The 25566-nt window shown below is 67.0% G+C and overlaps 2 protein-coding genes across 4 annotated transcripts in view; one reads left to right on the top strand and one right to left on the bottom strand.

Moving 5' to 3' along the window:
* AP2A2 (adaptor related protein complex 2 subunit alpha 2) overlaps positions 1-2076 on the bottom strand; it is a 51125-nt gene extending 49049 nt beyond the window's left edge. For both annotated transcript variants that reach the window (XM_090292104.1, XM_090292112.1), the window contains exon 1: positions 1880-2076. In XM_090292104.1, the coding sequence (XP_090148230.1) occupies positions 1880-1946 (67 nt within the window). In that variant the 5' untranslated portion in view covers positions 1947-2076. The remainder of the gene's footprint in view (positions 1-1879) is intronic.
* A 6849-nt stretch (positions 2077-8925) lies between these two features.
* Positions 8926-24419, top strand: CHID1 (chitinase domain containing 1). 2 transcript variants are annotated; one of them, XM_090292250.1, is made up of 13 exons: positions 8926-9010; positions 12698-12845; positions 12996-13145; positions 13268-13400; positions 14775-14819; positions 15446-15552; positions 15826-15887; positions 16920-17012; positions 19725-19826; positions 20313-20468; positions 23903-23983; positions 24087-24129; positions 24282-24419. In XM_090292250.1, the coding sequence occupies exons 2-13, from the start codon at positions 12738-12740 to the stop codon at positions 24378-24380; spliced, it is 1179 nt and encodes a 392-aa protein (XP_090148376.1). In that variant the 5' UTR covers positions 8926-9010; positions 12698-12737; the 3' UTR covers positions 24381-24419. The 2 variants fall into 2 exon arrangements, with proteins under 2 accessions (XP_090148376.1, XP_090148368.1); XM_090292242.1 differs by having other exon boundaries at positions 13268-13421.
* The last annotated feature ends 1147 nt before the right edge of the window (positions 24420-25566 follow it).

Below are 25566 nucleotides of genomic sequence, written 5' to 3'. Positions count from 1 at the left end.
TCCCTCGAAGCCGCCCGTGATGAAACCAGCATGTGGCCTCCACACGCCCGCGCAGTTGCCCGGGGTAAGCAGGAGATGCCCAGGGGCTGCCCCAGTGTCAGGTTCCCCACGTCGCGCCGCGCTGTTACGTGAGATGCTACCTCAGAGGAGGCGGAGTGCAGGGACCTCCCTGTCCGCTTCTTTGCAACATCCTGTGGATCTGTATTTGTTTCCAAATAAAGAATCATTTAAAGCCCCGACTGGCGTGGCTCTCAGTGGATTGAGCGAGATCCGGTGAATGAAAGGCCGCGGGTTCGATTCCCCGCAGGGCACAGGCCAGGGTTGGGAGCCAAATCCCTGGCTGGGGGCGCGTGAGAGGCACCTGATCGGTGTGCCTCCCCTTCTCTGTGTCCCTGTCTCCACTTCTCTAAAATAAACAAACAATTTTTAAAAAATCATTACTTAAAACCTGGGACTGTATGAAATGAGCCTCGTTTTTTAACGCGGATTGAAAGAGAGACAGCAACGGCCCCCGGGCTCCCACGCTGGACTCGCACGAGCCGAGCTCAGGGCCCCGGGCTGACGTCCACGGGACAGGGCACAGCGGCTCCCCAGGCGCCGGGCGGCCGGCGGAAGCCACCAGCACGCGGCTCGGAGGCCGGGGCAGCGGGAGGAGCCGGGCCTCGGCGCTGAAACAGGCCTGTGGTGCCCGCCCCCCGGAGCCAGGCCGGGGTCCCCGCTCGGGGGGCCGGAGCGCAGTCAGACGGGCGGGAGGGAGGCCGCGACCCTCGCCCGCACCGCGTCGGCCCGCAGTCACGCCCCCGCTCCCTCGGCCGTCCGCCTGCTCGGCACCGTCTCTGCCAGACGCAGCGTGACCGGCCTGCGCGCCCAAACCGCGTGGGGCTCCGCGGGGCGGGGGCGTCGGGTCGGGACGGAGGCGGGTCGGCCCCCCGCTGCTCCGGGGCACAAGCGGGTCCGCACGCGCCGGGAGCGTGGCAGGTGGCAGCGAGCGGGGAGCAGGGAGGCCCCCCAGGCCGACGCAGGCCCGCGGGGGGCAGACGGGCCTCAGCCCGGGGTCCCCTGAAGCCTCGCACGCGCCGCTTCAGCAGGCGCAGCGGGACCAAGGGACTGTCGTCTCGGACCCGCGGCCGAGGAGGAGGAGGCGGTGGAGGAGACGCGGCCCTGCTTGGGGACGCCCCGCAGCCCCTTCGGCGGCGCGCGCGGCTGGGGGATCCGGTACGCACCCCGGCCCAGGAGCTGGGGCTCCAAACGCTCAGCCCACGCCCCGGCCCAACGCGGCCGACACCACGCCCAGCGCCCCAGGCCGCGCACCGCTGCGCTCGCCCGTCCAGCCAAACACGAGAGGCGCCCCCGAAAGCCACAGGGGCTCTGCACCCCAAAACCAGGTTCCCGGGTGCAGGCCGGGCCCCTGCCCCCGCCTGTCTCTGCTTCCACCCAGGGGACCCCACGGCCGGCGCTGACCAGCCTGAGCGCGGCAGCAGGCGGGCCGGCCTCCCACAGCCGCCCCCGCGCCCCCCGGGCTCCGGGGAGCCGCCCCCCGCGGACCCCGCGGCTCCCACAGCGCGCGCCGCGCCGGCGAGAGAGGGCTCCGCGGTGACATCACGCGGGGGGCGCCGCTGCCAGGGCCCCGCTGGCTCCCGGCCCGCACCCCCGCACCCCCGCACCCCAGTCCCAGCCCCGACTGCCCGCCCCGCTCCCCGGGCCGCACCCCCACCGCCGCCCTCTGCGTCCGCACCCCGGACCCCAGACCTGCGCCCCCCGGACCCCGCCCTCTGGGCCCGAACCCCGAACCCCAGACCAGCGCCCCGCGGACCCCGCCCTCTGGGCTCGCACCCCGGACCCCCGCGCCCCGCAGGCCTCCGCCGCCGCCGCCACTCACAGTTGCGGATGTCGGAGATGAAGACCGCCAGGCCCCGCATCCCGTCCCCCTTGGACACGGCCGGCATCTTCGGGCCCCGGGGAGCGGCCTGAGCTGACAAGCCCGGAGGAGCAGCGGGGAGCGGGGAGCGCGCCGCCCGAGGAGCCGCCTCAGCCCGAGCCACCTCAGGCTCCCAGAGCCGCTCTCGGGGCGCCGCCGCCGCGCGCGCGCACGCACGCACGCTCGCCGCCGCACGCACGCGCACGCTCGCTCGCGCGGCCGCGGCGCGGGGGCGAGCACGTTGAGGGCGGGCGTGTCATGATAGGCGCGGGGGCGCCCCCTGCAGGCCGGCGCCGCGGGCCGGGCCGCGCTGGCAGCCACCGACGTGCGATCCCGGGAGCCCACGGCCTGCTCGGCCCGCCTCGGGGGTCGGTCCGCACGCAGAGCTCTGAGACCCTGATGCACTTCGCCCCAGCCGTCCAGAGTCAGCCCCTGCCCGGAGCGAAAGGACCGCTCGCCGCCACCCCGCGACAGCGCCCGGTGGCCCCAGGGCCCGATCTCCAATCCGGTCCCTCAGCGCCCAATCAGTGCACTTTCCCACGGCAGCCACCACTGGCCCCTGCACCCCAGGGAGGCAGAGGCAGAGGACGGCCCCTGCGGGCCCTCACTGCAGGGGCCTTGGCAGCACGGACACCCCGTGATCTGTTTGGACCGCAGGTGGCCCTGCCCAGCTCCCCTTTGTGAAGCTCCCTCCTCATCAGGCGTTATCTGGGCCCTGCACCTGGAAGTGGCCCCGACCCTCCAGCGAGTCCTCTGTCCCACCCTGGCTCACTTCCTCAGTTTCTGCTGAGAGGTCAGGCCTGGTGGACCCTCGCCAGAAGGAGGAAGGGGCAGGCCCCCCCCCAAGCAAGGCACCCCACCCAGGCTCCGGGACTCCAGGACCCCTGCGGGAAATCGGAACCTGTGGAAGGAGACCCAAATCCTTCTAAGACAATTTCACCACCCTCAAGACCTCCCAAAGAGCTGGGCCAGTGGAGGGCTTCCCTAAGGAGGGGAGATGCCCAGGCCCTGCATTCCCACCGTAGGGATAGCACGGCCAGGCCAGGGGCCTCACCCCCAGCAGCCAGGCGCCCACGAGGAGCACAAACAGTGCGAGCCCCACCGGACGTGGAGGGCTTCTTGGAGCGGGGGCTGGGGCTGAGCGGGCGCCCACCTTCTCTCCGCAGTGACTCTGCGCTTCCCAAGCCTCCTGGGAACTGTGTGCATGTGTGTCTCGGGGGCTGGGGGCCTCAAGACCTGAGGGGGGACACAGGACACCTGCGGGCGCAGGCAAGCCCTTCAGATTGCTTGTTACCATCCAGCTTCAGGCCTGAGTCCGCGTGTCGCCGCCCCAGACCACAGTCCCTGCTCAGCCAGGCGCCGGCCACCTTGAGTACTGCGCAGCGCAGCGCTTGGAAACAGTTTCATCTCTTAAATTGTGTGAACTGGACATCTGTTACATTGTAGCCACTTGGAGTCACAGCACGATTCCCAAGGGCAGGAGTGGAGCCCAAATCTCCCTCCACTGGAAGGTGAGGGCCCCACAGAGGGATGCCCAACACTTGGACCAAGAAGGAGGAAATGAAGGCAGACAGCCAGGAGCCTGTGGTGCGGCCCAGGGCTGCAGGACGTCCTGCAGTGTGAGCTGGGCGCATCCCAGCTCCTACCACGACCTGAGCCTGCTCGGGCCTTCTGTGGGTCTATGAGTGACCCAGCTTCCATAATGGGTTTCAGACTGTGACTCTTACAGAAAATTGGGGTCGATGGCCTGGTCTGGGCATGGCTGGAGGCCCTGAGCACCCATGACTATTCAATGACAGGGAGGTGGCACTCCTTGGCACCTGATGGCTAACTGTGGTCACCAGGAGTGACATGCTTGGGGAAGGCCAGTCTCTGGGGACCAAGTGCGTCCTGGCCACGGAGCCTGTGCAGCAGGAGGAAATCAGGGATTCAGGGGGTGGGGGTTGGGGTGCAAGTGCTTCCAGCAAAGCTGGACCTGAAGGAGAGGAGCTCAGGTCTCTAACTGCTCATGGGACGACAGCAGGAGCAGCCTGTGACTGCAGATGGCACCTCATAGCCCCAGAACTGAGCCCAAAGCTGCACACACAGATTCAGGTCACTGCGAAATAGCTACAGAAATTGAACCTGAGGCCTCACCGCATCTTACAGAGATAGATGCTGGTGTGCCAGTGAGGCGTGTGTGGGGCCCAGGGAACTTCAATGCCATAAATGGGGTAACCTGGGGGGTCCCCGGGGGAAGACCCCAACCTCTGCTTCCCAAGAGCCCCCAGCCAGCCTCTCCTCATTGGGTGAAGTTGTCCCTGTAGTTTAAGGCCCCATAATTACATCCAATTAAGAAGTTACTGTGTAAGAGAAAACTCAGTTGCCCTCCAAACCCCCAGGCCAGCTTCGTCCTTTGAGACCTGGGAGAGGCAGGTCCCAGCACAAAGTGGCACCCAGATGGGGAGTGCTGAGCTGCCATGACTGCAGGAAGTGGCGTTCGAGTCCTGCAGAGCATGTGTGGGACAAATTCCCAGGAAGCAGGCCCCAGACATGAGCACCTGGGTCAGCTGAGTCCACTTGGGCAGCAAACTGTCTGGAGGCTGGAGGCAGGGTGGCCCGGGCTAAAACAGGGTGGGTGCCAGAGAGTCCTGGACACAATGCAGAGAAAGGTGCTCAGGGTTTCGTGCCTCCCACTAAAGGTGCCCAGGGGAGTGGAAGGGCCAGCCGCTCCGAGCTGTGAACGAGGGCCTGGCCAGCCTCTCCTTGGCTCGCAGGCAGCCATCTTCCTTCTGTGCTCATTCTTCTGTGCCCAGCTCCCCCTTTTCTAAGGCCCAGAGTGACATCAGATGAGGGGCCCACACTATCCACTGGGAGTACATTTTATTGCAACCTACAATCACCCTATTTCCAAATAGGGTCATGTTCTGAGATGCTGGGAACCAGGACTTCAGACGTGACCTTTCAGGGGATGCAATTCAACCCCTAACAGGTGATGTGAGCCCATTTGGGGACATGGGTTTGAGTGCCTGCCCCCTTTCCATCCAGCCTCCTTGGGACAGGGTTCCATTTCCAACCATGAGGGCGTGCACCACACCCTTTACCACTCGAGCCCTCAAGCCACCCATGTTTCTGCCACAGTGGCTGGGGGCCACTCTGCCCCGCTAGGGGCCTGGGGCATGTCAGGATGGCCCCCATCCTGTCCTGTGGTCATCATCAAGAGCACTTCATATCCACCAGCCCGGGGGGCCAAACAGGCTTAGCAAGCACTGTCACCCACCAGTAAACCACCACAGGAGCAGGCAACTGGCGACACCAACCCGGGGTCGGTGCAGGGGACAGCTACGGAAGTCCTGCTGCCCCCGGAATGCGGCCAGCTCAGGTGTCCTGTTCACCTGCAGAGCAGGGATCTGGACCTGTGGTGTCCCTCAGTTACCTGTTGAAAAATACATCCTAGACCTTAAAGGCCAGACCAGCCATGCTGGCAACCGGCCAGAAGGCCATCACCAAATGGGCCAGGTGGTCCGGGGCGTTTTCTGGCTAAGGCCTCTACTGCAGGCCCACAGCCACCCTCCGTGGCTCCTCCCTCCAAGGGCCCGCCAGGGTGGGCTGATGGAACGTAAACCAATTGAAATTAGCCTGAGAAGAACTGCTTTAGGAGAGAGAACTTACCCAAAAACGTCGGCTTACTAGGGCCACCTTAACAATGACCACAAACCAGTGGATTAAAAACAACAGAAATCAATTCCCTCCCCGATCCAGAGGCCAGAAGTTCAAGATCAAGGTGTTCGCCCGCCAGTTCCCCAGAGGCGCTGCGGAAAACGGTTCCTGGCCTCTATTCTGTAATACTTTTTGTGGCTTCATGACCCCTGTTCTGCCCCCAGCAGCTCAGGTCCTCACCCCCATGTCTGCCTGCCAATGTTCTCCACCTCTTTTCTGAGGAGTCCATTCACTGGGGTCAGGGTTCACCCTAAATGCAGGATGATCTCATCCCGGATCCCTGATGACAACTGCAGAGACCCTATTGTCAGATAAGGTGGCCTTCACAGGTGCCGTAGTTTTGGGACATGCTCAACCTTTCCGGGTCCACTATGCACCCCACTACAACCACCAAGAAACACTGCCTATTTGACCACAGTGGCACACACACGGTCCTTCCCCTTTGTGACGGGGGATGTTAGGGCTGGTTAAGGAACGAGAAGTGTAAACCCATGACTGATGCCACAGAGCACAGCCCTGAGCAGGGCCACTGCCCGTGCAGACGCCCGCCTTAGGGCCTGCACCTGCCTGGCTGCTGACTGGGCAACTACACGCTGGACGGCACACAAGGCCCAAGGCCCAGCCGTCCCTGGCTAAGGCCGGATAGGCTGGTGGGGCCCACACGTTGGACACACAGAGAATCTGCTGTGCTGGCCCTGGAGCTGTATCCAGAAGCTTCCGCTGCATGGCCATGCCCGCTGCCTCCCCTTTCTTGCTCTGGACTTTGCTTATCCCAGCACCTAGGGAGGATGTCTCCATTCATGGGGGGGTGGGGGCTCAGTAGCAGGAAACCCTGATGTGTGCGTTTCTCTTCCTGGGCTTCCGGCCTCAAAACCGGACTGTTTCGGAGCCCAGAAGTGACAGGGCTTGGCTAGTGGTAGTGGTCTGGGCCCTGCCCTTGGGCAGCTCCCAGCCAAGGCTTCCCTGTTAAAACAGGACAAGTCATGGTTGCCCCTGCAGGGCTTTACCTTAGGCCGCTCTTGGCAAATGAGGAGAGGCCCAGAGCAGCCTGTGAGGCTCCCCACGCCAGGAACACGGCCCTCTGGGGGAAGACACAGGTCCAGCCCACAGGAGCCCCACAGCCACGAGGTGTGGCATGCTCTTGCAGGATCAGCCATGTAGTAGGCTCCCCACAGTAACTCACGGACACCACAGAGGCCACCCTGGTGAGGCAACATCAGGCTGGGGACCCTCGGCTTGCCAAGTGCACCTGGGGTGCTGCACTCCAGCCCTGCTGGTGTTCCCAGACCATGGAGGGCTCAGCTGGTAGCAGGAAGAGGTTTTCTCTGGAGGTCCCCTGGCTCCATGGGCCTGTCCCTGCCCTTGTCTGTCCTCTAGTGCCCACTGTGGACAGGCAGGGACAGGAGTACACGTTAGGGTGGGCCAGACCGGGTCTTGCAGCTCGGAGCCTGGGCCTCTGCTTCCTTCTTAAGTACTTTAACTCATGTGAATTGATGATGAAATCTCAGTGCTTGAAGAACTCACATTCAACAGATTGATTTTAAGTGTGGTGAACCCCATGTTGTCTTAACTCCTCCAGAAACATGGAACACCAACGTGTTCAGGCTTCACTTAATACGTAAACGCTAACGCTTTGCTTCTGGTTCTCTTCAACCTTCCCGGGCTTCATGCTAAGTCTTCCTGCAGCTGAGAGATGTGTACCCACTTAAGCCAGCTTTCAAGCTGGGGCCCCTTGGCACCAGCCCTGGCAGCTGGGAGGCTGGCAGCTTTGTCGGGACCCCAGAATTCTGCCCAGTGGGGGCTCTGCAGAGGGGGCCCGTGTCAGGCTCCCTGCCCCGCCTTCCCACCTGCTCCAGAGCTCTGCAGTGCTGGCCCAGAGTGACCTGAGTGGATTTTACAGTTCTTAGTTCCAAAGACCCCTGAGGTCAATGGGACCCTAAGGTGACTGACGCCTTTCTGACTGCGAGACCTGTGATTTGCTGGGGTCTCCCTGGCACTCCTAGGACTGCACACCCGGCAGGGCATCTGGCACAGCTTATTGGAACCCTCTCCAGAGTTCTGCCTGACTCGGGATCACAACCCCAAAGGTCAGACCTCAGAGTTGAGCTGGGTGCCAGGCATACAGAGCTCCCTGTCGACGCGTGACAGGTTGTCCCTGACATGCAGCAGCACACACACCAGCCCCAACCACACTCTAGGAAGACTGGCCGGAAATATGGGGAAGGGAAAGAAGACATGATTTGGAGGAAAGAGAACAAAGTTCAGTTCAGGGAGAAGCCTGCCCAGTAGCAGAAAAGGGGAAACAGCCAGGCACTGGTGGGGCAGGGCCTGGGTGGGGACCAACTGTGTGGTTTTCAGCAAGGAACCGCTGGAAACAACACGGGATGGGTGGGGGATCTGCCTGCTTGTATCAAGAGATTAAAACTGCTGGCCACGTGTGCCCTCAGACCATCCCAGAGGCCCCCGACTGCTGCTGCTGGGGGCTGAGATGGAGGGGTTCTCTTGGTTTCTGCTAAGTGGTGCCATTGTTCCTGGAGGCCAGCACACGATCACAGAGACAGCGCTGGGTCTTGGGTATTTGGGGTTTTCGTGTCTTGCTCCAGACAGCGTGTGGGCACCACTAGCCCATGCATGGTGATCCAAGCTGAGGGCTGAGACGCACTCACCCAGGGAGATGTGGGGGAGGGCGGCCACCAGAGGGGTAAGAGGAAAGCCTGGAGAGGCGATTCCGAAAGGAAACAAATGTGGAAGCCGGTGAAGTCGGTCCTGCACGGTCCCCTCGGCCACGCACCCACGCCAGGCTGAGGATTTGGAGCCTCAGGCGCTCCCTGGTGGTCACACGTGGCTGCGGCGGGGACGTCGCACAAGGCGCCCAGGCTTCCAAGGAGCGCGTGCGCTGGAGAGGCAAGAGGAACCCCTCCCGCACACGCCGCGATGCCCACGAGGGGAGCGGGACACCCCCCGGAACCCTGACACTGCTTGGCAAGGCTGTCGGGCTCCCCGGAGAGCCTGAGATCCGCGGAACGCGCGGCACAGGGGCGCTCCCCGCCCCACAGAGGGCGCAAGGTCCACGCGCCGCCCAACTTTTCGGTCCTCCCTCCCCCGGGCCCCAGCCACCTCCGGTTCCAGTCCCCGCGGGGCTTTCGATTCGCCTGGGCCACGGAGGTCCTTGGCCGCAGCCCAGCCCGTCGCCAGGCCCCACCCCAGTTCAGGCTCCTCCCCTCACCCCTAGGCCCCGCCCATCGTGCTATGCGTGTCGGCGGCGGCGCGGAACTGGCGTGCGTGGCACGGCAACGACGCACGCTGGCGTCTTGGGGCGGGACTTCCGTTGGCGCTGGCGAACGTCTTCCGGCCGTGAGCTACAGTAGTCCGGCCGGCCTCCGGGACATGAAGGTGAGCCCCGCGGCGGCCGGCCGGGGTGTGTCCGCGCCCCGCGTGCCGATCTGCACCTTCTCCTGGCACGGCCTCACTCCGCTCCCGCGCAGAGGGCGCGCGGGCGGCGCGAGGCAGGGCGGTGCGAGGGCAGGCGTGGACAGAGGGCTATTTGTGCCGGGGGACGTGGGCGCCGGGCGGCTTGCGGGTGCGTACGCGAGCCGGGGCGCAGAGAGCGAGCCCCGGCGGGAGCGAGCGTGGACCCGTGCGGGCGAGGGCGTGCGAGTAAGCCCCTAGTGCAACAGGTGGCAGTGATGTGAGCAGGCGGTGCGCCCGCGGTGGCCGCCCTGTCCCCAGGGGCAAGTGTCCCCACGCCGCTTGGGGTGCACCGGGCTGGACCCCACGCTCAACCCCCAGCCTTGAAAGGGAAGACACCCGAGGATGACTCTCCGCCCCTTGCTTCCCAGGTCACCAGAGCTGAGCCCAGAGAGGTCAGGGGACGGTGGTTGGTGGCACAGCCGGACTCGTGCTTCCGTCGCCCCGTCGTTAGTGCAGCGTAGGGGCCACATTTCCTCCGTCCGCCGCCCCATCCTCAGGGCGGGAGGACTCCTGGGGAGCTCAGCCTGATGCAGCACGTGGTCAATAAACGCCACCGGGGGCTGCGGTCCTGCGTCCACGTGCCTTCACGCCTCCCTGCAGGAGCTGGGGGCGGCTCCAGAATTCGCGCTCCAAGGCGTGAGCTGTGACGATGGACCATCACAACTTGCCCCTCGGTTAACGACAAAGCTGGCTCAGGTTCAGCCCAGTGTCAGTGACAGACACTCAGGGAGGGCACATCACTGAAGAGTGAGGCCAATTTGACAGGTAAAAGTGTCGGAGTCACGTGGGAAGGGGGCTCTGGTCAGCACCTCCCTTGTACATACACAACGCACGTGTACAGACGAACCGGCCGCAGCCAACACTCTTACTGTGGTTTTCAGTGAAAAACACTTGAACGTCACCATGGGGACTTCCTGTCCTTTGGCCCCTCGGCTGAAACACTCCTCCCAGGAGCTTGGCTTCGCAGGTGGCGGGCTCCTGGCCGCCGCCCTCACAGTGGGGCTGAGGCCCGCCTGCAGCAGCCGTCTAGTTTGGGCTCGTAACAACTCCAGGTGACCGCAGCGTACAGCGGTCACTACACACTGCACTCCCTTGCCGGGGCTGTTCCACACAAAGGAGGTCATTGCAGGGTGGGAGGGCGCCGGGGACACATTCTGACATAAAACTGGGCGCGTGAGCCCAGCAGTCAGCTCTGGCAGGAACGTGGCGCCTTGGGCAGCGAGGCCAGGTGGACATCTCCCCATGGTGCGCAGTGGGGAGCTGTGGGGGGTGCCCGAATAGGGCCTTGCCCAGCAGGAGCACTCACACACCAGGTCCCCGCCTCCGAGTGCCAGGCAGGAGGTCTGGAGAGGCCCTTGCTGGTCAGGGAGCAGCCCCACTCTCCAAGTGCTGCTCCCCCCAACTCCGGGCGCTGGTGCAGGCGGTCAGCGTCAGTGTCTGCTGAGGCGTCGCACTGAGTCTGGTCCTTCTGTTGTCCCTCCTTTGGGCACAGAAGCCAGCAGGGCCTGTCTTCCTCCAGATTGGCCCCGTCTCCACCCTTTCCTCTTCCTTCCCCATGGGGTGAAGTCACAGGTCAAGGGTCAGGCAGAGGGGCCTCTGTTCCCACTTTTGAGGACAGCAGGTAGAGTGGCAGGCTGTAGCCAGAGGGTGGGAAGCGTACCATCGAGCCCCCCGGTCCCTGCTGTGTGAGCATCTTCAGTTTTGTTTCTCATTCCTTCCCATCCTCAATGACCCAAACCTGCACCCCAGAGCCAGGAGACGCCTGCGGTCATGGAGGGGGCCTCAGGGGCCAGAGAGAGTGCCTGGCAGGGTGGGCCCCCCTCCCACTGCTTCGTGTGGCTCCTGCTGGCAGGTCCCTCCGCTCTGCCACATGTGGAAGCACTTGGCTCAGCTCGCTGCCTCATGGTGGCTGGGCCGCCCACAGCCGGCCCCTCACCACCGGGCAGCTGCAGTTCCAGTCTGAGCAGGGAGGCGATGCATGAGCTGGGGCAGCCTGCCCCGGCCGTGGCCAGCGTCCCCCACCCTCAGGGCCCTTCCCAGACCTGGGGCTGGCCCAAGAAGTCCACTCTCTCAGCTGTGGCAGCTAGATGCTGGGGTGGCAGAGGCTGCAGTCCTTGATTCTGATGCTGGAAAGTCACTCAGGGTGGAGAAGAGGGTGGCGATCTGAGCATTGACCTTCCTGCCCCCCTGAGCCCCGCGGAGCTGCCCTGCAGCCCCATGCAGGTATGCTGTGGGCGTACTGGGTGCCACAGCAGGGAGACTGCCCAGAGCACCCCTCTCACCCAGGGAAGGGACAGCCCAAAAGACGGCTATCTGCGCGGCTCTGGGAAGGGAAGCAGGTCCAAAGGGGCGTTTCAGACCCCCGGCCTGGCCAGGAGTGTGCACACCCACCCTCTGCTCAGGGGGCTGGTCTGGAGGGGGTGCGTGCCAGGGCTGGCGGGCCCCGTGCCCTTTACACCTGCACGCCAAGTCACCCGGGACGACAGCCGGGCTGCGTTGCTCGTTGCTCAGCTGCCCTGAGTGAAAGGCGTGGGGGCGGGGGCGGGCGTGGGGGTTCTAAAACAAGCTGCCGACACGGAAAAGCCGGGGCGGGAAGGCAGGAACTGCAGATGAGGCTGAGGAGGGCCCGGCGTGACCTGCAGGTCAGACAGCTGCTTTGGTGGTGGTCGGCGTCCCCGCATTCCGTGCTGGCCCTGTGGGTGAACTCGCGCGTCGGCTGCAGCGAAGCCCTCTGGCCGGGACCCTGCTGCCTGAGCGCTGCTCCCAACGCCTGTGCGGCCGGTGTGTCCTGCGCGGCCCGGCACCCGTCCCGCCCGCGCGGGAGGAGGCGCCGGCTGTTCTCTGCCACAGGCGTCTTCCTGTGTTTCCCGCGTCGGTGGGAGGTTTCCGAAGGTGGCATTTGTGAAAGGAAGGCAGCGTGCCGGGAAGGGTAATGTCCAGGGGCAGGCTGTCTCCCAGAAAGGTTTCTGCAGCTTGAACCCCAGAAACAGCTTGGCTTGCGACTGCATCGGGCAGGGGGGGGTGGGGGCTGTCCCCTCGGCGTGTGCCCCTCTGTTGCTGGGGCTCAGGGTCCGTGTCTGGCTCCTCTTCACACTGCCAGCGTCGTTTGCAGTGAGGCCTTTGTATTGCGGTGCCTTTTCTCGTCTGTGAGCGCTCTTGGCGTGTCACGCGTAGACAGCGCGTGGACGTCCACCGCCACACGTGTTCCGAGTCCGTTTCTCTGGTTCCCGTGTTACCACTTTGTGCCTGCTCTGTGTCCTACGTGGAAGCTCCACGGCCCCGCGCAGTGAGCCCTGTGGGCGCCGTCCTCCGTCGCCTCAGCCGGCGGCCGTGGTTGGAGAAGCCTCTGGCCCCGGGTCGGCGTGGGCCGGCGCCCGTCCTACCCGTTCCCGCGGCTGTCGGCTGCAGTGAGGCCCTGTGGCCGGGCCTCTTTGGGTCCGGCGGGGAGGAAGAGCCCGCGTCGGCCCAGAGCTGGCAGCGGCCAGGATGGCCGCGGGGCCGTGGGGCTGGTCAGCGCAGGGCTGCGTCCTGGGGCCCGTAACCAGGGCCCCCGTCGGCGGAGGGGCGCCCCAGGCTGCCGGGGGCCCCCACACGCTCTGCTCTCTGCAGCCCCCGGGCCCCGCGGCGGGACCCCCGTGACGCGCCCGCCATGGAGGCGCTGCGCCTGCTCTGCCTGGCTCTGGCCTGCGGCTCCGTTCACAGCACCCTGTCAAAGTCGGACGCCAAAAAGGCCGCCTCCCGGACCCTGCCGGAGAAGGTAAGCGCGGCCCTCGGCCCGCCCCGCGGAGGCAGGGCGCGTCCTCAGGGGCGGCGGGCCTTCGGGGCGGCCCCTCCCCGCCGCCTCTGGTCAGCGGCCCCGGGCGGGGCGGCGCGGCGCCCTCTGCCCAGCCTCTGCCTCCCGCCGCAGACCCAGCTCTCGGAGAAGCCCGCGCAGGACCGGGGCCTGGTGGTCACGGACCCCCGCGCCGAGGACGTGGTGCTTGAACATCGCAGCTACTGCTCAGCGAAGGCCCGGGAGCGGCACTTTGCTGGGGACGTCCTGGGCTACGTCACCCCGGTGAGCTGGGCCCTGGGGGGCAGGGGGGTCCCAAGGGCTCGGTGGCACCCGAGGGTGCAGGGGAGACGCGCAGGGGTCCTCGGGGGCTGCCCGTGGGCTCACCCGCCTCCATCCTGTGCCAGTGGAACAGCCACGGCTACGATGTCGCCAAGGTCTTCGGGGGCAAGTTCACGCAGATCTCGCCCGTGTGGTTGCAGCTGAGGCGGCGAGGCCGCGAGATGTTCGAGGTCACGGGCCTCCACGACGTGGACCAAGGTTCTCGCCTTGCTGCCCCCTGCGCGTCCCGGGCCCAGGGGTGTGAGAGGGTGAGCGTGCGTGAGGGCGACGTGAGCGTGCGTGAGGGGCGTGAGCGCGCCTCCGTGTGAGGGGCGTGAGCGCGCCTCCGTGTGAGCGTGCGTGAGGGGGCGTGAGCGTGTGTGGGGGCGTGAGTGCGCCTCCGTGTGAGCGTGCGTGAGGGGCGTGAGCGCGCCTCCGTGTGAGCGTGCGTGAGGGGCGTGAGCGCGCCTCCGTGTGAGCGTGCGTGAGGGGGCGTGAGCGTGTGTGGGGGCGTGAGCGCGCCTCCGTGTGAGCGTGCGTGAGGGGCGTGAGCGCGCCTCCGTGTGAGCGTGCGTGAGGGGCGTGAGCGCGCCTCCGTGTGAGCGTGCGTGAGGGGGCGTGAGCGTGTGTGGGGGCGTGAGCGCGCCTCCGTGTGAGCGTGCGTGAGGGGCGTGAGCGCGCCTCCGTGTGAGGGGCGTGAGCGCGCCTCCGTGTGAGCGTGCGTGAGGGGGCGTGAGCGTGTGTGGGGGCGTGAGCGCGCCTCCGTGTGAGCGTGCGTGAGGGGCGTGAGCGCGCCTCCGTGTGAGCGTGCGTGAGGGGGCGTGAGCGTGTGTGGGGGCGTGAGCGCGCCTCCGTGTGAGCGTGCGTGAGGGGCGTGAGCGCGCCTCCGTGTGAGGGGGCGTGAGCGCGCCTCCGTGTGAGCGTGCGTGAGGGGGCGTGAGCGCGCCTCCGTGTGAGGGGGCGTGAGCGCGCCTCCGTGTGAGGGGGCGTGAGCGCGCCTCCGTGTGAACGTGCGTGAGGGGCGTGAGCGCGCCTCCGTGTGAGCGTGCGTGAGGGGGCGTGAGCGTGTGTGAGGGGCGTGAGTGCGCCTCCGTGTGAGCGTGCGTGAGGGGGCGTGAGCGCGCCTCCATGTGAGCGTGTGTGGGGGCGTGAGCGCGCCTCCGTGTGAGCGTGTGTGGGGGCGTGAGCGCGCCTCCGTGTGAGAGCGAATGCCTGAGCGCGCCCGCTCCGCCCTGCGTCCCGTCCCCCTTGGCAGCCCCGCGAGGTGGCCCGGATGGGTGTCGGGAGGCTGGTCGGCTCCTCTGAGAGCTGAGCCTGAGGCCGCGGGCACAGGGGCAGCCGCCAGGGTGCGCGTCCCCGGCAGAGGGCGCCGCTCCGCCCCGCCACCCCTGAGGACGCGCTCTGCCTTTCCGGGTGCACACCCGGCCCGCGCGCGGCCGTGGCCGCCACGGAGACGGACGAGGCAGGTCCCGGGAGGAGCGAGAGCCTCCCCACCGGCCTCCCCTCTGCCCGCCTGTGTGCGGCCACCGTGCTCCTCCCTGGGGCGGCCGAGGGGCTGTGCCGCGAACTGACCAGCGCCTCCGTGTCCCGCAGGGTGGATGCGCGTGGTCAGGAAGCAGGCCAAGGGCCTGCGCATCGGTGAGTCCGGGGCGTCTGCGTGAGCAGGGCGGGCAGCCCTTAGGCCGCGCACCGGGAGACAGGGGCCCTGGCCGGCGCGGCCCCCGGCGGGAGGGTGAGGGGGCCTCCAGGAGCTCTCCATGCCAGGGGGGTTGCTCCCCAGCCCGGCGTTCGTGGCCCCTGGTCCCCCTGCGGTCCTGTGGCCCGGCCCACGCAGGCCAGCCCCCCCTGCGCCCGTGTCGTCTTCTTTCACCCAGCGAGCTTCCAGCGAGGGCCCAGGGGCCAAGAGCTCCTAGAGCCCCAAGCTGGGGGGGGGGGGGGGGCAGTGTCCCAAAGTGCGGTGGGCTCAGGGGGGCTGCGGGGCGGGGGTGGGCGCGCAGGCGGAGCCACGGGGGGCCTGGGGCGTTGGCGCGGAGCCGTGGGGCCAGGTCCGGGGAAGGTGGCCCGGCAGGGGCCAGGCCGCGAAGAGCCGGGAGAGCGGCGCGGCCCCTCGTGCTTCCCCGACCGCCGGGGCGCCCCCCTCACCAGGCCGGGGGACCACAGCGGCAGCCTGGCTGTGCGGTCACTGTGCTCCGGAGGCCGACAGCCACGCCGTGGCCAGAGCCGAGCACAGGAGGTCACAGCGCCTGCGTGGCCTGTCCCCCCAGTGCCCCGGCTCCTGTTTGAGGACTGGACTCACGAGGACTTCCGGAGCGTCTGGGACAGCGAGGACGAGATAGAAGAGCTCGGCAAGACCATGGTCCAGGTCGCCAAGGTGAGACCTGGCGCTCCATGGGCGACACCTGCTGACCGGGGCTGCCCTTGGCCACAGGTGTCGCCAGGTGACACCCAGCTGTCCAGCGTGGGGCCCCGGGGGTTGCGGCTGGGGAGGCACCTGAGTGCACAGCACAGACGAGAGCCCTGGTCACTCTGCCTTTGGCTTCTACGGGGACCCCCGCTGCCCCCGTGCCTGTGGCGTGACCCTCGGGCTGGGCCCTCCTGGGAGACGCAGCCCCTGCAGCCGTGTCGCCTGCCCCGGCCCTTTCAGAGCCAGCACTTCGACGGCTTTGTGGTGGAGGTCTGGAGCCAGCTGCTGGGCCAGAAGAACGCGTGAGTGGGCTCGACGGGGCCGCAGCCCTGGCCCCAGGGGACCCTCTGGCCCAGGTGGAGGCTGGAGGAGGGACGTGCAGGAGCCCCTCGGGAGGGGGCCTCTGTCCCAGGGTCGGGTTTCGCTGGCCCTGCTGGGTGGTGAGGCGCCAGGAGAGGCCTCCCTGGAGAACACGCAGCGCCCAGGCTCTGGGCCCACCCTTCCTCGTGGCTCTGGTCCACGCTGCCCTGGGCCAGAGTGGTGGCGGGTCACCGGCAGCAGCCACCACCCCTGGCCTCTCAGTGACGTGGGGTCAGCCCCACAGAAGACGTGGGCAGGATGAGCCCTGCCCAGGCATCGCGGACGCAGCACCATGAGGGGTGGCTCAGCCCGCAGATGCGCACCACGCAGCAGGGGCCTCGGCCAGAGGCAGCGGGTGCGGGAACTGCTGTCCTTCCCTGCCTGCCTGCGGGGGTCCCCGCTCCGCCCGGAGCTGAGCCCTGTTCCCGCACTGGCTGGGCTCCGCGCATCCCCCTCGGAGCCACACTGCCCCCTGCCGTTTCGAAGCTGCAGGCCAGCCTCTGCCCACTCGGAAGCAGCGTCCCCAGGAGGACCTCTGTTTCCCGGGGCAGGCAGAAGGCGTACTGTCGAGGGGGGATGAGGGGAACGAGCCCCCCGCCTGAGGCCCAGAGGCAGATGTGCCAGGGGCCCCGCACCCCAGGTGGGGGGGGCACAGGCCCCTGCTTCCTGCTGCTCAGACCCCTGAGCCTGCAGGTGCTTCGGAAAGGCTCTCCCGTCCGCTCCTGCCCTGGCAGGGCCCTGAGGCCCAGTTTCGGGGGGGTGGGGTGAGAGCCCAGAGCCGGGCGGCTGCCCAGCCGGGTTCCAGGCAGCCAGTGCCCCTGCGACTGTGTGGGAGGTCCTGGGACGCTACAGGGCGCTGGGGGCAGCGTGTAGGCCACTGAGTGGCTGGTGCCGCGGGGCCAAAAGTGCCATGCGGGGTGCCTGCCTGACGGTCTCGGCCAAGCCCCCACACCTGACCTTGCAGTACTTCGCAGGGGCCTCGTGCACACGCTCACCCACGTGGCTGAGGCGCTGCACCAGGCGCAGCTGCGGATCATCCTGGCCATCCCGCCAGCTGTCACCCCTGGGTAAGTGCTGCGCTCACTCAGGGCGGGGGACACGAGCCAGCGGTCAAAGGCTGCATCCCTGCACCCACATGTGGAGACGTGTTGAGAGCCCCCACTTGGGAGGTAGAGTCTTTGAGACGCACTTCTGCTCGCTCTCAGGCGTGGCCCCAGAGCTCCGCAGCCACATCTGCACCTGCTGGGCCCTCGGGCACTTGGGGCTCCTGCCCCCACCCCCACCCCCGCCCCAAGTGCTCTTCAGGAACCCGTGGGGCAGGGAGGTGGCGGGTCCAGGCAGCTTGGCTACTGTGTCCACCCTGTTCAGGGTAGGCCTGGCGCCAAGGGGCAGGGCAGTGAGAGGCAGAGGCCACAGAGGCCCAGGCAGGCTGGCTGGGGCTCCGCCCGGTCCGCAGCCCCTGAGGGGACCGGGGCAGCTGCACCGTGGGCGGGCGATACGTGTTGGGGACGTTCACTGGTTGGTAGACTCACGCAGCAGACCCAGCTGATGCTCACGGGGAGCTGCCCGACTTCCCTCCCCGTCTGGGCAGGTGGTCTGCAGCGAGGCCGGGCGCTCTGCAGGCCAGATTTCTGACCTGTGCCGGCACCCCCGCCTGGAGGAGGGCAGCTGGTGCTAACCAGGGGCCAGCCCAGGCCGAGTCCCCATGCACTGCCTGCCACATGTGTACATATGTGTTTACATACGCGACACATGTGTGTGATGGGTCTGGCAGCAGCAGAGCCCGATGCCGCTCCTAGACTGAGGGGCTCCTGTGGGTTCTGGGGGGCGGAGCCAGGCCCAGAAGGGAAGAGGAGCCGCTGCTGGGGAGGCCATTGCGGATACTCTCCAGGCCCCCAGGGTGGGCTGGGCTGCAGACACAGTGCCCATTGCCGGGGTCTCCTGGTTCCTTGGGGGGGTTCAGGGCCCGCTCCTGGGGCTGGGGGTCTGCCTGCCGCCCCTTCCTGGCGCAGGTGGGCCCCTCCCACAGAGTCTCGAGGCTTCTGGCAGGTGCAGAGGACAGACTCACTGCGAGTGTGTTGGGGGGCGGGGGTGGACAGCCCTGGAGGGACCGGCCTCTGGGCCCTTCCCAGCTGGCACCCTGTCTGCCCAGGAGCCTTCATGCCCAGTCCTGGCACCTGGGCAGGAGGTGGGTGTGTGAGCCAGGGTTGGCCCCTCACCCCACAGCCACCCAAGCAGGAAGCTTCCTCCGCATGGGGGCCTGTAGATGCCAGGAGCCGGGGGCAGTGGGGGACGGCGGGGGGGCCATGGCCGCTGGGGCCGGGGCTGCAGTCAGGGTCACCTGGGCCGGGGCTGCAGTCAGGGTCACCTGGGCCGGCCGCTCCTGGCAGCCAGGCGGAGAGCCCGCGGTGTGTGCTCGGGGCTGGCCTGGCGGGCAGTGCCCTGGGCGCTGGCTCAGGGTGGGGCCCACGCCACTGCCTGCATCTGGGAGTGGTCTGCCTGCAGACCTGCTGTGTCTGGGGCCCTCCCACAGGGCTGACCTTGAGCCCTGCTTGCAAGGTCACAGCCCAGCCTGTATGCTGCCTCCAGCGCAGGCGGAGGTTTTGTTCCGCCTCACACATGGCTGCAGACAGCAGCACGGGGCACAGGAACGGGTGTGGGGGTGTGCTCAGCGCCCTGGCCTCCCTCGTGGGCCGGCCCCGGTGCATCTCCAGCAGCTGCAGCTCCTCTTGCCCAGCCTCAGCTGTCCTCTCACGGGGGACCTACTGAGCTCAGCTCCCAGTCACCGTCCCAGTGTCCTGGAGGGCAGATGTCCATCTTGATGTGGGCTGCACCCCGCCCATCTCCAGCCACACCTGGGTTTGCCAGGGTTTCCGACAGGCGGTCATTCCCTGTTCAGCACGCCCCTGTGGTGCCCCTCTGCACAGAGGCCCGTGGCTGCTCACCGGGGGGCGCAGGTCACCTGTGGATGTGAGGCATGCATGGAGGTGGTGGTGTGTGGTCCAGGCTGGAGGGTGGAGGGGCCTGCAGGCCTATGGTCCTCTAACCCTTGTGGGGCAGGAGGGCTCACACTGAGTGGAGCACCCAGGGAGGGGCAGGCGACAGCTGGCGGGCAGCCGGGTGATGGTGTGTGGGGAGCAGACGTGGGTCCCCCAGTAGTGGGCGGGCCCTCCTCCCATCACCGGTGAGGTCCCCACTGGGGCGGCTCTGCAGTGGCAACCCCAGGCCAGGTGAGGCCGAGGCCAGCGACCGTGGGTAGAGGAGTCAGCCTGCCGGGGCCGGCATGGGGCAACTCCTGGAGTTCACCACCTGAGGGCAGTGATTCAGCCTCAAGGGAGGCTACGGGGTTGGGGGACAGGTAACGCCGTGTGAATGGGGCCACAGAGGGCTCAGGAGACGGCAGGGGCTTCTCTGGGGGGAGGGCACTCAGCACGAGGCAGCGTGGGGTCCCGGGCAGGTCTGGGCGATGCCACGATGGAGCCCAGGCCCAGGGATGGCATCTGGTTGGGGGGGATGGAGGAAGGCGGTGTCCACCATGTGAGATGAAGCTGAGGGGCAGAGGGTTGGGGGTCTTAGGGTGGATGAGGCCCTAGAGAGGACCCGGTGGACTGCGTGCGACCCCGTCCCTACTCCTGGCGTATGGCGCTGACCAGGCGGCAGGCCGTCATCCCCGTGACCAGAGCGGAGTCATTTTCAGGGTCTGACCTGAGGCCCTCTCCATCCTCGGTTGGGCCCAGGTGTCAGCTGAGGGTCCTGGTGGCTGTGCTTGTCCCCTGCAGGACCGACCAGCTGGGCACGTTCACACACAAGGAGCTGGAGCAGCTGGGCCCCGTGCTGGATGGGTTCAGCCTCATGACGTACGACTACCCCACCGCACAGCAGTGAGTGTGGGCAGGGCCTGCGAGCTCGCGCCTGGTGCACAGCCCGTCGTCCCCGTGGGGCTGGACACCGGACACTCAGGAAGGCGCCGCCTGGCTTCCCACGGGCTGCTCAGGACCGCACTGCGGTCAGCTTTCGGGTCCAGGGCCTGGTCTGTCCTCCCCTGAAGCCCCCGATTGGCCCTGCATAGGCAGCCTTTTCATTTTGGGGACACGTGACAGATGGCAGCGGGCAGCCCCTGTGGGAACACTGCCCTCCAGGGAGTGGTGGCCACAGGCACTGGGCCTGCCTTGTTGCCAAGGAGACAGCGTCATGCAGTGTGCTGCCTCCACCCACCTCGGGCCTGGACCTGAGCTTGGCCGCCCCCGGTGGCGGGCCCAGGTGAAGCAGACGTGGACACGCGTGTCCAGGGGGAGGGCCCCGTGGGAGACCCCAGTCTGCTGCCCCTTCCCTCCCTGCCACTGAAGCCCACTCCCCCTCGCCTGCAGGCCTGGCCCCAATGCGCCGCTGCCCTGGGTGAGGGCCTGTGTCCAGGTCCTGGACCCCAGATCCCAGTGGCGGAGCAAGATCCTCCTGGGACTCAACTTCTATGGAATGGACCACTCGGGCTCCGGGGAGGCCCGCGAGCCCGTCCTCGGGGCCAGGTGAGCGGGGTGCCCTGGCGCGTCAAGGGCCCTCTGTGCTGTTCCGCCCCCAAGACCCTTGTTTGGGGGGGTTTGCGTGTCTCCCGGAGGGATGGGTGGAGCAGGTGGGGAGCCCCGGCACGTCTGGCTGTGGGGCAGGTGCCTGTGGGCGGAGCCTCTCTCGGCCTCGGGGCGGGGGGCCATGCTGGGGCACCCCTAGCACGTCCTTCTCTGTCAGGGGCCAGCAAACTACCTTTACGATGGGAGTGGCCTGTGGGGCTGGCCTGGGCAGGGCCCCCCAAAGCTCTGCCCTGGAGGCTCTTGCCACGTGGACCCAGACATCCTGCTCGAAGGACGGCCTTGCTGGTGTTGGGTTCTGTTCTGCTTTTTAAATGTTCTTTAAGGTTTCATTTACTTTTTGAGAGAAGGAGAGGGAGAGAAACACTGGTGTGAGAGAGGAAGTGATCGGTCGCCTCTCGTCAGGGACCAAACCCACAGCCCAGGCACGTGCCCTGACTGGGGGCTGAGCCCGTGACCTCTCGCTTTTTTGGAGTGATGCCCAGCTGGGTGTAGAGTCCTGGGTGGTCGGCTTTCCCCAGTCCTTTCAGCCTGTCGCTGCCCTCTTCCTGCTGTGTGCGTCCAGCAGGTCACGTGCGCCCGTGCTCTGCGCTCCGTGTCATGTATGCCCGTGCTCTGCCCTCTGTCACGTGTGCTCTGCGTTCCATGTCACATGTGCTCTGAGCTCCATATCGCGTGCGCCGGTGCTCTGCCCTCCGTGTCATGTTTTCCCGTGCTCTGCGGTCCGTGTCACGTGCGCCGGTGCTCTGCCCTCCGTGTCACATGCGCCGGCGCTCTGCCCTCCGTGTCGCGTGTGTCCGTGCTCTGCGGTCCGTGTCGTGTGTGCCCGTGCCCTGCGCTCCATGTGGGCTGCCCGCACCTGCCACAGTGAGGTTGGCGGGGCCCTGCGTGGGGTTTTCTTCCTGTACTTGGTTTGCGTTGATCTTTTTGGATCTGTGGGTTCACAGGTTTTCGCGGATTTGGGAGGGTTTGGCCAGTTTCTCCAACTACTTTCCTGGCCCTGCTGTTCTTGCTGCCCCTCCAAGCCCTCGTGTGCACGCGTGCCAGGTCTGTGGGCTTGTCCCCGGCCTGCTGACATGCATGAGCTCTTCCTGGTTTTGTTCCTGTCCTCACGTTCGGCAGCTGCCTCCTGCCGCGTCCCCGTGGGCCCAGAGGCTGGTGTGGCATCTCCCTCACTCGGTGTCACTCATAAACTCCGCAGTGTCCGTTGGTTCTGGGTCCCTCCGGCGGCGGCTCCCTCCTGGGGTCCAGTCACCGGCCCTCCGCAGGCCTGTGCTCTGGGTCGGGCCCCCTACTGCCACGTTGGGGTTGGTTCCCTGGAGGCCACATGAGCCACCACTTTCCTCCAGACCCAGTCCTGTCAGTGGGGAGTGTGTCCAGGGACCACGCTCTGTTGTCGCTCGCAGGGGACTCTGTGGGCAGAGGCTGTTTCTGTCCATCCTTCCATCTGTCCGTTTGGTTGGCTGCTTTGCACTCCTGTGCTCTGCCCCTCCTCAACTGCAGTCTTGCCTGGAGGGTTCCCTCTCCGCCACCCCTGCTCAGTCCCCACCTTCCTGCCTGCAGCGGGGGGTGGGGGGCATGCTGGCCTTGTGAGACCACCTGTCTTGGCTCAGGCCACAGCACAAACGCCACATATGGCAGCTTGGACCACAGGCATTTACTGTCACGGTCCTGGAGGCTGGAGTCCCAGACGCAGGGTCACAGGGCTGGCTTCTCCCGAGGCCTCTGTCCTGGGCGTGCAGACGGCCGTCTCTTCCCTGTGTCCCCACACGATCCCCCTGTGTCTGTGTCTTCATCTCCTTGTGAGGATCCCAGGAGCACTGGGTGAGGACCCGCCCTGGTGGCCTCAGTTTACCTTTATCACCTCAGTTACATTCTGAAGCCCTGGGGTCAGACCGTGCGAGACAGTTTGGGGACAGTTCACCTCTAGCGCCACCTGAGGGGTGAGGAGTGAGAGCTGCTCGCTGCATGTGGGCCTGGCAGCAGCTCACATGGCGGAGTGGCAGCCCGGGCCCAGCTTGTGGGGCACAGGTGACAAAAGGCCCCCGTGGCCCCCACTGTCCTGAGAGAGGACCAGGGGCCGTGGGGGAGGAATTCTGATGAGGGTATCTGTGCATGTGCGTGCATGTGCACCTGTGTGTGCATGCGTCTTTGCGTGTGCACACGTGTCTGCATGCATGTGCACCTGTGTGCGTGTCAGGAGTGTGCACTGTTCACACGCACCCTGGCTGCCCCGGTGCATTGGGGTCCTGGCTGCGCCTCAGCAGCTGCAGACATGCCAAGTGTCTGCGCCCTGTCTGGCGACCCCCCTCCCTGTTCCCTCCTGTGTGTGTCCCTCTCGCTGGGGAGGGGCCAGTGGGTCTCGGGGCAGGTGGGTGGCGAGCGGTCCCAGGGCCCCGGGGTGGAGCTGGCTGCGGGTTGGGGACGAGCTGCCCCCAGCCCTGCCGTGGCAGGAGCAGGCGCTGCGGCCCTGCAGGCCCCCCACCCCACCCCCACCTCCGGGCCAGAGTCAACCTCAGAGCCAGGGCTGCAGAGTGCTGACGCCGCAGGGCTGTGCCCATGTGCACCTCAAGGGCAGATGGGGGTCGGCACCCACTCTGGGCCTGGGCGGAGAGGACAGGCCTGTGACGTCAGTCAAGGACAACTGGGGACTTGCCCCTGCCTGGCTTAGAGCCCCGGGAGCTCCCCTCCCCTCCGCCCTAGGCTGGGGGCCGTGCCCTCCATGGTGTGGGAGGTCATGCTCCAGGTTTGGCAGGTCCCGTGTCCACTGTCCAGGAGCCCTGGGCCAGGGAGGGGCTCCTCTCTGCATCCGCGGTCCAGGACGAGGTTTGGGGACAGACATGCGCCACAGGCCCTGTGTGGCCAGATTCGCTGACAGGAGCCTTTGCCACCTTCCCTTGAGTCCGTGCAGAATGTGTACAGGGCTGGGGGGCCTGGAGGGACACCCCTTCCCTCAGGTGCACCTGGAAAGGGCACTGCGCCCCCACAGGGCCTTCCCAGGGCCAGGGCCACATGCAGCCAGGGACACCGTGGATCAACAGCGGTCACTGCACAGATCAAGGGCACACGGGGTGGGGTGACGGGCATGGCCATGAACCCGAGGGCACCCCCCCAGGTGGCAAGAGGCCCCCAAGAGCCTGCGGCACATGTCCAACCTTCACTGCACTCTGGGAGGGGCCAGGCCCTTGTCCACATCTCCCTCCAGTGTCCCACCTCCTCCCTCGCCCTCGTCCCTTTGCCTGCGTTCCTTCCTGTGGCGGCCTCGCCCTCCCACGGCAGCCATAGCCAGGTGTCGGCGCTGTCCTCAGCGAGGCACCCGGGGGTGCAGAGCCCGCGGGCGTGGGAGGGCGCCCGCACCCACAGCCCGGCCTCCCCAGGTACATCCAGACGCTGAAGGAGCACAGGCCCCGGATCGTGTGGGACGGCCGGGCAGCGGAGCACTTCTTCGAGTACAAGAAGTAAGTGTGCGGGGCGGGGCCCGGCCTGGGGGCGGCCTGGAGGGGCGGGGGAAGCGGGCGGGGGAGCCAGAGGCTGGAGGCCGATGCCCCCTCTCCTTTGCAGAAGCAGAGGAGGGAGGCACGTCATCTTCTACCCGACTCTGAAGGTGTGTGTGGCCTGGCCAGGGCCCTGTGGCGGGGGCTGGGGAACGGCCCCTCCCCACAGGGACCCCGCCCTCGGGGAGGCTGAGGCGGGCATGGGGGGGCTGCCATGGGGGCCGGAGGCGGAGGCCAGCGCACCCCTGCTCTCGGCCCGCAGTCGGTGCAGCTGCGGCTGGAGCTGGCCCGGGAGCTGGGCGTCGGCGTGGCCATCTGGGAGCTGGGCCAGGGCCTGGACTACTTCTACGACCTGCTGTAGCCCCGGGACGTGCGTGCAAAATACACTGCTCTGTGCACCCGGCTGTGTCTGCTGCAGTTCTTCGGAGGGGACAGACGGGCCCCGGGACCCCCACCTCCTCAGCAGTGGCATGAGGAGAGCCCTGGCTGGGGGACGCCCTGAGAACATAGCCCCCCCCACCCCCCACGTGGCCTGTGGCTTGGCGTGGGCCTGGAGCCTTTGGACCGTCCGGCTCCCCCGCGCCTGGACTCCCGCCACCCGCCAGGTCTTAGTGGCAAGGGCGCGGCCGCTGCAGAGACCCGCCGCTGGGAGCCTGGACCTGCCCTGGGTGCCATGGGCTCTGGAATGACAGCACACTGGCCAGGGCCAGCCCCAGCCCCCCGTGGGTGCAGAACAACAGGAGGCGCTGGAGGACAGCTGGCCGCTTGGCGGGGGGTCTCACCCCACTTCCCAGTCAGTCCCCTTGGTGGGCCTGCTGGCCTCAGGGTCAGGTCCGTCATCGCGCCCATCTGGGGTGCTGGTCTCACTGGCTTCCCTGAAGCACTTGGGGTCTTGGAGTGGGGGCCCATGCCCCCACTCCCTCTTCTGCTGTGGGGCCTGAGGGGGTGTGTCTTAGGGGGTCAGGGCCTGACCACACCCACCAATCCCTCAACAAAGCTGTTTACCTGCTGGAGCTGCGCTCAGTGTGGGCACAAGGCTGACCTTGGGGCCCAGGGCAGACACCACCCTGGTGGGCCACCCCACTTCTGCCAGCCCTGCCAATGGCCACCACCCCGTGACAGCGGCCCCGGGGCTGCGCCCAGCCAGGCCGGCCCTCAGGTTGGGTAGAGCAGCCCCTGGGGAACGGACCCCCTGCCCCAGACAGGTGGGGGCTGGTAGTGAGGTGGGGCCCTTGTGAGTGGTCAGCGGCCACTGCCACAGGCTGTGCACACGTGTGCGTGCCCGTGCTGCGGTGGGAGTGTCTGGGGCTGCCTGTGTGGGGGCCGGCAGTAGGGGTGGTGACCAGCATGTCACAGGGCTCCCTGCGGCCCTGGGCCGCCCAGCTTTGAAGGAAGACCTAGGCAGGAGGGAAGGCAGCGGGGCGTTTGGGAGTCTGGAGGAGTTGGGGGCCCTCTGTGTGGTTGGAGTGTTGGAGGTGGAGCCAGGCGGGTGACATGACGCTGGGTGTGCTAGGTGCTCCTCCACTTGGGGTTTGGAAGATGGGGAC

The sequence above is a fragment of the Furipterus horrens genome, unplaced genomic scaffold (genome assembly GCF_987537825.1).
Source record: "Furipterus horrens unplaced genomic scaffold, mFurHor1.1.pri manual_scaffold_2, whole genome shotgun sequence".
NCBI lineage: Eukaryota > Metazoa > Chordata > Mammalia > Chiroptera > Furipteridae > Furipterus > Furipterus horrens.
This window is presented reverse-complemented; position numbering and strand designations above follow the sequence as displayed.

Bases quoted from the DNA above. Each gene is read 5' to 3' on its own strand.
- CHID1 (XM_090292242.1), top strand. From the start codon at position 12,738: ATGGAGGCGCTGCGCCTGCTCTGCCTGGCTCTGGCCTGCGGCTCCGTT. The intron at 13,146-13,267 runs GTGAGCTGGGCC...ATCCTGTGCCAG, and splicing joins TCCTGGGCTACGTCACCCCG to TGGAACAGCCACGGCTACGA. The intron at 15,888-16,919 runs GTGAGTGGGCTC...AGTACTTCGCAG, and splicing joins CTGCTGGGCCAGAAGAACGC to GGGCCTCGTGCACACGCTCA.